Here is a 12,052-nt window from a genome sequence, read left to right on the forward strand (position 1 = left end):
CTCTCATAGGAACAAGGCCGGCTTTAGGCCGATTCACCCGATTCTTGGGAATCGGGCCCCACACCTAAGAGGGCCCCGCGCTTTAGGCGCTTTTTGAATTTTTTTTACTTACCCCGGCTGCGGTGTGCTCCGGGGTCTTCCATGGCCCCGCTCCCCTGACCAAAGCGCCGGTGGGAATGCGGCTGCCCCACAGCCCCACTCTCTCAGCTGGAGCTCTGACCAGAGCACCGCAAGCCCCATGGCCCCGCTCTCCTGGCTGGAGTTCTGGCTAGAGCGCGGCAAGCCCTGTGCCCCTGGCTGGAGCTCCGGGCCCTTTAAATCACCCCCAGATCCCTGGGGTAGCGGGGGGCTCTGGGGACTATTTAAAGGACCACGGCTCCAGCTGCCTCTGCCCCGGTCCTTTAAATAGCTGCCGGAGCCCCACCGCCCCCATGCATTCCCCAGGGCTCCCGCGGCTATTTAAAAGGTCCAGAGCAGGGTAGAAGCAGTGGAGCCCTGGGCCCTTTAAATAGCCCCCAGATCCCTGGGATAGCGGGGGACTTGGGGGCTATTTAAAGGGACGGGGCTCCAGCTGCCTCTGCTGCACCCCCTGCCCTGCCCACACCAGCCCTGCCCCCCACTGCCTGCAGCCAGCTCTGCACCCCCTGCCCACAGCCAGCCCCTACCAAACCCCCTGCCTTGTCTCCAGCCAACCCCTGCCACACACCCTTGCCCGCCCTGTCCTGTCTCTAGCCAACCTCTGCGGTACCCCCCTGCCAGAAGCCAGCCAGTCCCATACTCCTGTCTCCAGCCCTGCCAACCCGTGCTGCACCCCCCTGTGGCCCTGCCTAAAGCCAGCCTGCCCCACTCCCCTGTTTCCAGCCAGCCCCGCACCCCTTGCCCTGCCTGCAGCTAGACCCTACCTCCAGTCAGCCCCTGCCCTGCCTCGAACCAGCCCCATGTCCACTGCTGCCCTGCAGTTCCCAGGCCAGTAACCTGCACACCTGCTTCAATGAGGGGAGCAGGAAGCAGCAGGGACCCACACATGTGCGCACCCCCAGGGAGTGGCAGGGACCCACACAAGTGAAATGGCAGTCATAATAACCAATCAACAGCATATATGATGCAATGTACATAATATACAATTTTATTATTTATATATTTATAGAAAGTAAATAATACATGGAAGAAATGGAAGGCTTTTTTTTTTTTTTTTTTACACTTTTTTCTTTTTAAGTCATCCCTGCCAGGGCCCCGCCAAAAGTGTTCGAATTGGGCCCTGCGCTTCCTAAAGCTGGCCCTGCATAGGAATGTGCATCCAGAAACAAACCTGCAGTAGGGGATCTCCTATCAAGGCACTGCAAAGGGTTAACAGTGTGTTTATCACATTTCTCTCTCTTCCAGGTGCACACTGGAACCCTGCTGCCACTTAGTGAGCAGGTTAGCAGGAGTGTATTGTGAAAGGTCTTCTGGAAGACAGTAATCCTGGTTGTTCGGTAGCAGGAATATAAACAAGACTCCAGTGACCGGTCATGTTCAATGCAACTTGAATCTGACCAGTTGGAACCATTTCTAGCTGTATGTACTTGACTGGGATTCTGGGCTTTGGTGTGTGCTTTGGGGGTGTTGCTGCCCCTTCCTATGTTTGTTCCACTTTACCAGCAGAGACTAATCTAAGAATGGAGGATTTTGTACATTATTTTTTCAAGATGTTGTAGCTCAGATGCTTTCTTCACAGGGTGATGTGATGTCATTTTATTTATTCTCCAGAAGGCATGACTTTCTATTGGATCTGCCAAGCCTGCAATCAATCTTTTTGCTACTCTTAGCTCGTTTGAGTGTCTTGGCACTGTCAGTTGCATGTGCAAGTGACTGACCATTGTCTGCCCTTGGTTTTCTGTGTTTTCCATATCCTCATGTGCACCCAATAAGTTTTTCATCCCTTATTTAATATTTATTTAATTTATTGTATCCATGTGCAAAGAAGCCAGGCTGTCTGTCCTGAAAATAAAGTTTTGAAAACTCTTTGACTCTGTCCTTAGTAATGTTAGTGTTTCCAGGTGCTGACTGTGCTTGGGGTAGGACTGCAGTTTTCTGCAAACTCCCACCCTTAGCAGCAGCTTTAGGATTCAGGACCCCCTGCTAACTGTTTGTCATCTCAGCAGGTGCGGGTGGCATGTTGTGATGCTGGATTGTAATGTTACAAACCAGTCTGGGTAAACGCTGCAGGGGGCAGGACTTTCTTCAGAAGACAACCTGACATAGGCGACCGCATTATTGGAGGAGAGGCCCCTAGAAATGCCGCAGGTGCCTAGGATATATAACTATTAATCTTGTTGCCGCGGGCCGGCCTGGGAGCCGGGGTGCTCGGCGCTGCACAGAGCTCCCAGGAGTGCACGCAGGCGGGCCACGTGAGCAGCGGACGCTGGGAACAAGACACGCAACAGCCCTAGCGACCGCCGGCCAATGGGGCGCAGCGTCAGAGAACCGGGACGCGGAGCGGCACGCGGGGCAGTAAGGAGCCTCTCGATTGGTGGGTGGAGTGTGGGCGGGGCCGAGGCGCGTGAGGGGAATTGATTCCCGTTTCGGGTCCCAGTGTCCGGCCGGCCGAGAGCTCGCGCGAGCCCGGGGGCGGGGTCAGGCGCCATGGACTCGCGGCTGCTGCGCGCTCCCATCACGGCCCTGCGGTTCGTGGGGGGAGCCCGGCTGGTGGCAGGTGAGGCCGCCGGCGCGGGGGGGTGTGAATGGGGGGTTGGTAACCCGGGGGAGAGGGGGAGGGGAGGATGTGAGCTGGGGGCTGGTACCCGGGGGGGGAGGGGAGGATGTGAGCGAGGGGCTGGTACTCCTGAGGGGGGAGGGGAGGATTGTAGCTGTGCGGGGCTGGTACTCCGGTGGGAGGCGTGAACCAGGAAAGGGGGGCAGTGGCGCGATGTGAGCTGGTGGGCTGTATCCTGAGGGGTGCGAGGGAGGATGTGGCGGGGGGCTGGTAGCCCGAGGGCGGGAGCGGCGAGGATGTGAGCAGAGGGAGCGTACCCCGGGGTGGGGGGGGAGGGAGGATGTTGAGCTGGGGGGCTGGTATCCCGGCCGCGTGGGGAGAGTGACCAGGAAGGGGGCAGGATGGATGTGAGCTGGGGGGCTGGCGTACCCGGAGGGGGGAGGGAGGATGTGAGCTGGGGGGTGTATCCGGGGTGGGAGGGTGAACCAGGAAAGGGGGGCAGTGGGAGGATGTGAGCTGGGGGGCTGGTACCTGAGGGGGGAGGGAGGATGTGAGCTGGGGGGGCTGGTATCCCGGGGGGGAGAGTGAACCAGGAAAGGGGGCAGTGGAGGATGTGAGCTGGGGGTCGGTATCCTGAGGGGCGGGAGGGTGAGGATGTGAGCTGGGGCTGGCGTATCCCGGGGAGGGGAGAGTGAACCAGGAAAGGGGGGCAGTGGAGGATGTAAGCTGGGGGGCTGGTACCCTGAGGGGGGAGGGTGAGCTGGGAGAAGGGGACTGGTACTGTGGGGGGGCTGAGCCAGGAAAGGGGGGTAGGGGTAGGAGAAGGAGAGACAGGCCTGCGTATCTCGGTGGGGCAGCGATGGGTGGGTCTGCGTGGTTCGGTCCCGCCCAGGCAACCACAGAGTTGGTTGGCCTGGTCAGCGCTCGCCTGCTGCTGGGAGCAGCTCATCCACGGGCCCTTCCTGGGAAGGTTCAGCCCTGCGGCCCCTCCACCATGCCAGGCATCTCCTACCCTGGCTGGCTGCTGCCTGCAGGACCCCCGTCCGTGAGTGCAGACACGGGAAGGCCTCTGGCAAACAAGGGAAAGCTCCGGTGCAGCCTTTGCTGCGGCACCAAGTGCTGCTGTGGTGTGACAGGGCTCCTGGTGTGGTGGCAGGTGCTGCACTGGCCCAGGGAGGACACTGCTGGGAAGGGCTCTGGCTTAACGCCGATCGCTTACTGCCTGTTAGGTGAAGGACCCAATGTGGTTGTGTACAGCCTGGATGCCGACGGCAGAGAGGCGGGGATCCATTGGCAGAGTGTACTTCGGAACCATCGCATCCATGGGATCAAGGAGCGGAGGAGTCCCTCCCCAGAAGCCGAGCAGAGGACTCTGGCTGTCTTTGGGGGCAAAGGTCTCATTGTCCTGGAGCTGTGTGCGCGAGGGAAGGAAGTGAGTCTGTTTGAACTCTGCCAGCTCTGTGAGCTGCATGACTGGATATGGGATCTGCAGTGGCTGGCAGGCAACACAGGGACCCTCACTTATGTTGGGTTGGCCCTTGGCCATAACTCTGTGGCACTCTATGACTATGCCAGTCACAGGACCCTGCGGGAGTTGCACTGCGAGGAGAAGTGTATTCTCTACTCTGCTTATCTGGTTGGAGACAGCTGGGATGAGCTGGTGGTAGTGGCTGGCACAGTCTTTAACCAGCTTCTGGTCTGGCGCGTGGCTGACGGGAGCGATGAAGAAGCGAGGATAAAACCCCAGAGGAGGGTCAGTGGACACGACGGAGTCATCTTTAGCATCTGCTACTTGAAGAGCAAAGGCATATTGGCCTCAGCCTCGGATGACCGGAGCATTAGGGTGTGGGATGTTGGGGACCTGCAAGCGCCTCGTGATCCGGTGCACTGCCTCCTGGTGTGTTATGGCCACCAGTCAAGGGTGTGGTCTGTCAGACTGCTGAGTGACTATCTCATCAGCATCGGGGAGGACTCTGCCTGCATTGTGTGGAACTACAAGGGAGAGGTTGTTCAGAGCTTTAGAGGGCACAAAGGGCGCAGTGTCAGGGCAGTGGCTGTCCACGAGGCACGGGGCTGGGTGGCCACAGGTGGGGCTGACACTGGAGTTAGACTCTGGCACATTAGAGGACCTGAATCCAATGGGAATGGCCTTGTGCAGCTAAACTTCAGCCCGCCCCATAGGAATGGATCCCCTAAAGCCGTAAAGCTGGTGGACGCAAGCCGGCTCCTTGTGATGACTGATGCGGGGGCCATCTACAGCTACGACTTGGCCTCTAAACGCTGGGCTTTGGTCATGGAGGATGCAAACTATCAGGCCTATAGTCTCCTGGAAGTTGTGCAGCTAGCCAATGGCATCGTGCTGTGTGCCATGGGCAATCTGACAGGGCATGTCAAAGTCTTCCCCCTCTGCTGCCCCACGGAAAGTGAGGAGAAGAGGCTGTATGGGGGGAAGGTCCACAGCCTGAGCTGGGCCGTGTGCCCAGGTGGGGATCCCAGCAGGCATGTGCTCTTTGCCTCTGGCCCAGGGGGTGTTCTACTCTGGCTGGAGGTCTCCTGCTGCTCCTCCGGACGAGTGGCTTCAGTGGTGGAGAAATGTTGCTATCTCTTGCCAGTCTGCAGGCACCGGTGGCATACAAGCATTGCCTTCTTGCCCCAGGAGGGGCGTCTAGTCTGTGGTGACCGCAGGGGCTCCCTGATGCTGTTTCCCTGCAGTACAGCTCTGGGATCTGGTACAGATACAGAACAAACGCTAAAGGCGGGACAAGGAGATGTTGCTGATGACCCTATGGGTCATGGTTTGGTCTGTAAAGATTCGGGTGACAAGCCAGGTTTGATTTCTTCCCAGGGGGAAGGAAACCGCCCCATGCAAGGCCCCATTTCCCTGCTGTTTGGGCTTCATGGGAAGCTGGGCGTGACCTCAGTGACCTGTCATGATGGCTTTATTTATAGCACGGGCAGGGATGGCTGCTACCACCAGCTGCGAGTGCAGGACCAGCAGCTGCAGGTGCTCAGGAAGCAGAAGCCATGCAAAGGGCTGGAGTGGATCGAACAGCTGCACTTCACCCCTGATGGGAACCTGCTGGTGCTGGGCTTCCACGCCAGCCACTTTGTGCTGTGGAGTACCCGGACCAACGAGAAGCTGCACTGTGTGCCATGCGGCGGGGGTCACCGCTCATGGAGTTATGGCCGCGGCCTTGCTTCCGAGGTCTTTGCTTACGTCAAGTCTGGGGACGTCTTGGTCTATCAGAGCAGGTGCGGGCCCAGCAGGCAGCACGTGCTGAGAGAGCCTCTGCATGGGCGGGAGTTGACATGCGTGCGGCACGTGGGCACAATAAGGGCCCACAGGTGCTGGCTGGTGGATATCCTTGTGACCAGCAGTGAGGACATGACTTCCAACGTGATTGCCGTCAGTGAGTCGTCCCATTCATTGGCTCCACTCGCAGCCATCGGCGACCACATCTCAAGCGTGAGAGCTCTGGCCGTGGCCAGTGGCAGTTGGCAGGAGGAGACATCTAACTGGTCTGCTGTCCTGTTCTCTGCCGGGGCCAGGGCTCAGATAGAGTGCTACAGGCTCCTGCTCAGCTGTGACCATGATGCCAGGAGTGGCATGACCTGCCAGGTCATCCACGTGGCCTCCCACCACCTGGACGAGCACTGGGATCACATGAGGAACAAGCACAGAGTCATCAAGATGGACCCAGAAACCAGGTAACACCCCGGCCTTCCCCAGGGAAACAGGGATGTGGGCTGGGCCAGATGGGGACCTAGTTTCTATCACGGCCTTGGAGAGCGAGCGTAAGACCCCTGCAGTCCTCAGTTCTTCAGTCTGTCTGCGCCAGAGCTCTCTTCTCCCCTCCCTCCAGTCACATAGCTGAGGGACCAGCTGGAATGGGACTTTGCCCTCCTGTCCTGGAGAGCTCACCCAGTGTCCCTCATGCCTCCAGTCGACCTGGAGATTGCCAGGCTGGTGGGCTCTGCCGCCCCCAGGGTGGAGGCAGGGACAAGGGTGTGGACTCAGTCCCTCCTGTTGTCTCCTCTGAGAGGCTGGAGCTGTGCAGTGTGTTGTGCTGGGGGTTGTAGTCATGCTGTGGGGCTGCTGGCCATCTGCCTGGCCAATGGGCTGACTGGTTGCTGTGTTTGCTCCAGGTACATGTCCATTGCAGTTGTGGCTGGTACCGATGCTCCCTGCCTATTCCTGGCTGCTGCTTGCAGTGATGGATCTGTCCGGTAAGGAAGAGTCTTGTCTCTGATCCCAGAGACCTGCTTTCCCCCAATGGCCTGGCCTGTTCCAGCTTGCCAGGGGAAGGAGACACAGTATGATCCAGAAGGAGTGCAAAGCCTGGAGGAAGAGACGCAGCAGAGTGGGCTCGATGAAAGCAGCTGCTCCCCTGGCCTTCCTAACTCCACCTGTGTGCAGGGGCTGGAAAGTGCTCCCCCTTCCCCAGCTGCTCCCGGCCTCTCTGGGTTGGGAGAACATACCCTGAATCTAGCCACAGGGGCAGGAGAGCGGGCACCTGGGCAGAGCTGCAGTGAAATCTGTGCCCCCCCAGCCCCCGCTCCCTTGCCCTGACTGCCTTCCCCTTGCTGCTACTGCAGGATCTTCCTGATGCTAGAGTCTGCCCAGAAGCTGCTGCTTGTGGCCGATTCCTTTCACCACCAGCGCTGTGTCCTGAAAGTGGAGACATTTACGCAGAGGGTAGCGGGAGACAGGAGGTGAGCACTATTCCGCATCGGGCCTCCCTGCAGCTAGATGGGGAGAGGCGCTTTCAGCTGTGATTGGAGGAGAGCAGACAAAGGGGAGGGGTACAGGCAGGCTCATGCCCCCTCTGGCCAGCACCCCTCACCCTCAGGATAGCTTTGCCTTGGATCTTGACCGCCAATTCTCCCATCTGAACTAGGGCATTAATCCCAGCAGAGCTTGCAAGGGTAGGAGCCAGCGTGGTCCCACAGTCTCCGTCCTGCAGGGATCTAGGGATGCTTTGTGTGCAGATTGCTCTGGCCTGGCAAACATACCCTCACCAGCACTCCAGGGCCAGGACAGCTGCAGGCCTCAGCCTCGCTGTGGCGGCTCAGGGTGCTATGGCTCTGTGGTCGGATTAAAGGCTGGAGAACGGAGGAGCCGAGATCCAAAGGTTTGCTCACTGCAGGGGCTGGAATCGCTGCCGACTCCCCATTGAGTCCCATCTAGGGCAGCTGGTTTGCGCACTGAACAGTCTACATTTAGTTTAGCCAGGAACCTCCCCCAATGTGTTTGGTTTCCCAGGAGACACTTCCTGTGCAGTGCAGCCACTGATGGGAGTATTGCATTCTGGGATATAACTGCCACCATTGAGCATGCTGCAGCCGCCCGGGAGTTGGAGAGTGGAGAGCTGCAGCCCCTTGGTAGGTGTTTCCCAGCTTTCGGTGCCTGGGGCTGACTCCCCGGGGCATCTCCTGGCAGCCATGGCAGCAGCCACTTTCCTTTACAGCAGAGGTGACTGTTGCTGCATGCCCTTGGTTGTCATTGAGCTCTTCTTTTCTCAGCTCTGGCGGCCCCGTCCCTGACTGTCCAGGCTCACAGCTGTGGCGTGAATAGCCTCCACGTTCGGCAGACAGCGGCAGGACAGTACCTGGTGGCCAGTGGCAGTGATGACGGCTCCATCCACATCTGTCTCATTGCTGTGGATACAGCCCTGAGTGAACCATCCCCCTCCCTTCCTTGGGCCGTAGTGCCCCCTGGAGCCAGTGCCGGGGCTCGCATTCTCCTGCTGGAGGCGTTCTCAAGGCCATGTGCCCACGCGGCCCATGTGACAGGACTCAGGGTCTTGCAGCCAGACCTGCTGGTCTCTGCCTCTGTGGACCAGCGCCTGATGCTTTGGCGTCTGGGCAAGGACAGCCTCGTCTTCCTGGGCAGCAGGTTCTGCCACGTGGCAGATGTGGCTGAGCTGGATTCCTGGGGAACCAAGGAGCGGGGCTATGGCTGTGTGCTCTGCGGGCAGGGCCTGGAGATTGTCTGGTGCATGGCCGGAGCAGATACCCAGCAGCTCCCTTCCTGCGGGGCTTTGGAATAAAGGAGAGCACATGGCAAGGCCTGAGCTGCCTTATTGGGGGCGGGGGGGGGGCAGCCTGCCTGTTGCCACGGGAACCGCAGGGCCCCCATAGCCCTTTGCTTCCATTGTCACCAGGCCTCTAAACCCTCTCTCCAGCTGGCACTCCATCCTGCCGCTTCACCCTGGTCCTAGTCCCCAGGGAGCTGGCACGTCAGCTGAGGATGCATCTCAAACGCTGGCAGTTCCCTCTGGGCAGAGGCAGCCTGGGAACCCAGTGGGGCCTTGCCCAGGCCCACCAGTAACCCTAATAACACTTGGCTGTTCCGGAGCCCCGTACCCCAGGGGTCTGCAAGCCTTTGACATGCTGATGAAGCCCCATATCTCTTGGGAGCTGGTGCAAGGCAGCTTGATCCCTGTCTGCCACATGGCAAAACTGAGTCATGATGTGGGAGTGACAAGCAGGGTCCCATGGAGCTGAGGACAGAACCCAGGCGTTCTGACACCCACCCCTGCACTCTTGCCTTGCTGCATACATGCTCGGCATGATGTGTGCTGGCCGGCTGCTCAGCTTCAGGATGGACGTTGGAGGGCTGCCTAGCTTGGCTGTGCCGGACACCATGTCCTGACTGCAGAGTCCTTAGAGGGGTCCCACCACTGTGGGTCAGGGTCTGACAGCACCACCTGGACGAAAGAGACATCCTAGTCCCAAGCTGAGATGGCAGCTGCTGGGGAACACGCTAACAGGGCGCAGGGCCCAGCAGACCCCAAGTGCCACTGCCATGAGCAGTTTTGTTACCCATCCTCAGGCTCCTCCAGTGGGTGGTGCCTGCACTTTGCCATGTGCCCTGAGGTCTTGGGGCCAGGGTGCAATGCGCTAGGAGATGCTTTGCACTGCTGGCTTTGCAGCTCAGGGTCAGTAATTCAGTGCCCTGCAGCCTGGGCTGGCTGGGGTTACATCCTCTCCAAGCGTCACATGCATATTTCATAGATGTGGATTGCAGTTTGCAGAGGCTGTGCCAGGCCCCTTTGTGCAGCCCAGGTCTTGTGCACTGACAGATCTGAGGCCCTTGGGCCAGTCGCTCAGGTGAGCTGCTGCTCTGGCTGTCATGTAGGGTGAGTTGCAGGGGAAGTGAGGAGCACAGAACGAGGGACACTGCACCTCAGGGGCAGGTGGCCTGTGCACTGCTCTGCGCCCTCGCAGCACACCAGCCTGACGTGGACCATCCCAAGAGACAGGGTGGAGCCCGAGTGACGTTCCAGAGGTGGCTCTTCAGGAGAGCAAAGCAAAGGGCAGCCCCTGGAGGAGCCTAGGCAGGCACGGGGGCTGCAGGCAACAGGCACGCTGTTCTCTGTGACCAGTGCAGTTGGCTGAGGGTCAGCACTGCCCACAGCGGGAGTCACCAGCTAGCCAGGCTGCACCACAAAGATGGAAGTGACCCCATTTTTCGGGAGGAGCCAGGTGCCTGGGAGAAACGGGGAAGATAGTGCTGGGGACCAGCAGGCCAGGACAGGTACGGTGCTGTCTCGGTGCAAGGGTGCTGCCCTGGGAGTTTCAGGGGCTAGTGTTTGACTGGGAGAGTCTTGTGGTCCTTGGGGCAGGAAAGCTTCAGCCTCTGCTTCACTCGGGATCTTCTGTCGGGGCTTGCTAGCAGCGGCGCAGCCAGTGCCACGTAGAGCACAGGGTTACCACTCCTGCCAGCTCGCTTGGAGGGCCTCACTTCACTGCTGAGCCCGTCAGGCTGTGTTGGGCTGACGAGTCTAGACAGGGCAGTGGGGGATGGGCCTGAGGCAGAGCTGTGGGTAGGGGTGGGGGTCTGGATCGGGGTGCTGCAGAGCTGAGGGGAGGGTCTGAGTCAGGGTGCGGCAGAGCTGTGGGCGGGGGCCCAGGACTGGATCAGGGCATGGCAGAGCTGGGGGCGGGGGGTCTGGATCGGGGTGAGCAGAGCTGGGGGGGGGCCAGAATTGGGCTGGGATGGGGGTCTGGACTGGGGCGCGGCAGAGCTGTGGACGGGGGGGGTCTGGATTGGGGCGCGGCAGAGCTGTGGGGGGGGTCTGGATTGGGGTGCGCCAGAGCTGGGGGGGGCATATTGGGCTGGGGGCAGAGGTCTTGATCGGGTGCGGCAGAGCTGTGGGGCAGAGGTCTGGATCGGGGCGCGGCAGAGCTGTGGGGGGGGCCCAGATTGGGCTGGGGTGGGGATCTGGATCGGGGCGCGGCAGAGCTGTGGAGGGGGAGGTCTGGATCGGGACGCGGCAGAGCTGTGGAGGGGGGGGTCTGGATCGGGGCGCGGCAGAACTGTGGGGTGGGGGTCTGGATTGGGATGCAGCAGAACTGTGGGGTGGGGTTTCTGGGCGGGGTGCGGCAGAGCTGTGGGGGGGGCAGATTGGTGGCTGGGGGGGAGTCTGGACCGGGGCGCGCAGAGCTGGGGCAGAGGGTCTGGATGCGGGCGCGCAGCAGAGCTGTGGGGGGGGTCTGGATCGGGGCGCGGCAGAGCTGGGGGCACGAGGGTCTGGATCGGGACGCGGCAGAGCTGTGGAGGGGGGGTCTGGATCGGGGCGCGGCAGAGCTGGGGGCAGGGGGTCTGATCGGGTGCGGCAGGAGCTGTGGGGGGTCTGGATCGCGGGCGCAGCAGAGCTGGGAGCAGAGGGTCTGGATCGGGGCCGGCAGAGCTGTGGAGGGGGTCCTGATCGGGGCGCGGCGAGCTGCGGGGGGGTCTGGATGGGTGTGCGCAGAGCTGTGGGGCGGGCAGATTGGGCTGGAGGCGGGGCTCTGGATCGGGGCGCGCAGAGCTGGGGGCGGGGGCAATGGCTGAGGCGGGGTCTGGATCGGGGCGCGGCAGAGCTGGGAGGGGGTCTGGATCGGGACGCGGCACGAGCTGTGGGGGGGGGGTCTGGATCGGGCGCACGGGCAGAGCTGGGGCGGGGGGTCTGGATCGGGTGGCGGGCAGAGCTGGGAGGGTCTGGATCGGGGCGCGGCAGAGCTGTGGAGGGGGTTGGATCGGGGTGCGGCAGAGCTGTGGGGCGGGGGCAGATTGGGCTGCGAGGCGGGCTCTGGATCGGGGCGCGGCAGAGCTGTGGGGCGGGGGCAGACATTGGGTGGAGGCGGGCTCTGGATCGGGGGGCAGAGCTGTGGGGGGGCTCTGGATCGGGGCGGCGGCAGAGCTGTGGGGGGGGGGTCTGGATCGGGGCGGCGGCAGAGCTGTGGGGCGGGGTCTGGATCGGGGCGCGGCAGAGCTGTGGGGCGGTCTGGATCGGCGCGGCAGAGTGGGGGCAGAGGGTCTGGATGGGGCGCGGACAGAGCTGTGGAGGGGGTCTGGATCGGGGCGCGGCA

General features: G+C 61.1%; 1 protein-coding gene across 2 annotated transcripts; it reads left to right on the forward strand.

Moving 5' to 3' along the window:
- The first annotated feature begins 1,287 nt into the window (after window positions 1–1,287).
- On the forward strand, window positions 1,288–8,762 carry WDR6 (WD repeat domain 6). 2 transcript variants are annotated; one of them, XM_032781780.1, is made up of 6 exons: window positions 1,288–2,695; window positions 3,925–6,403; window positions 6,842–6,922; window positions 7,292–7,408; window positions 7,959–8,077; window positions 8,219–8,762. In XM_032781780.1, exons 1-6 carry the CDS (start codon window positions 2,626–2,628, stop codon window positions 8,743–8,745), a joined length of 3,393 nt encoding a protein of 1,130 aa, XP_032637671.1. In that variant the 5' UTR covers window positions 1,288–2,625; the 3' UTR covers window positions 8,746–8,762. The 2 variants fall into 2 exon arrangements, with proteins under 2 accessions (XP_032637671.1, XP_032637670.1); XM_032781779.2 differs by lacking the exon at window positions 1,288–2,695 and having other exon boundaries at window positions 3,477–6,403.
- Window positions 8,763–12,052: the final 3,290 nt, after the last annotated feature.

This window comes from Chelonoidis abingdonii, chromosome 17 (genome assembly GCF_003597395.2).
Source record: "Chelonoidis abingdonii isolate Lonesome George chromosome 17, CheloAbing_2.0, whole genome shotgun sequence".
Lineage (NCBI taxonomy): Eukaryota > Metazoa > Chordata > Testudines > Testudinidae > Chelonoidis > Chelonoidis abingdonii.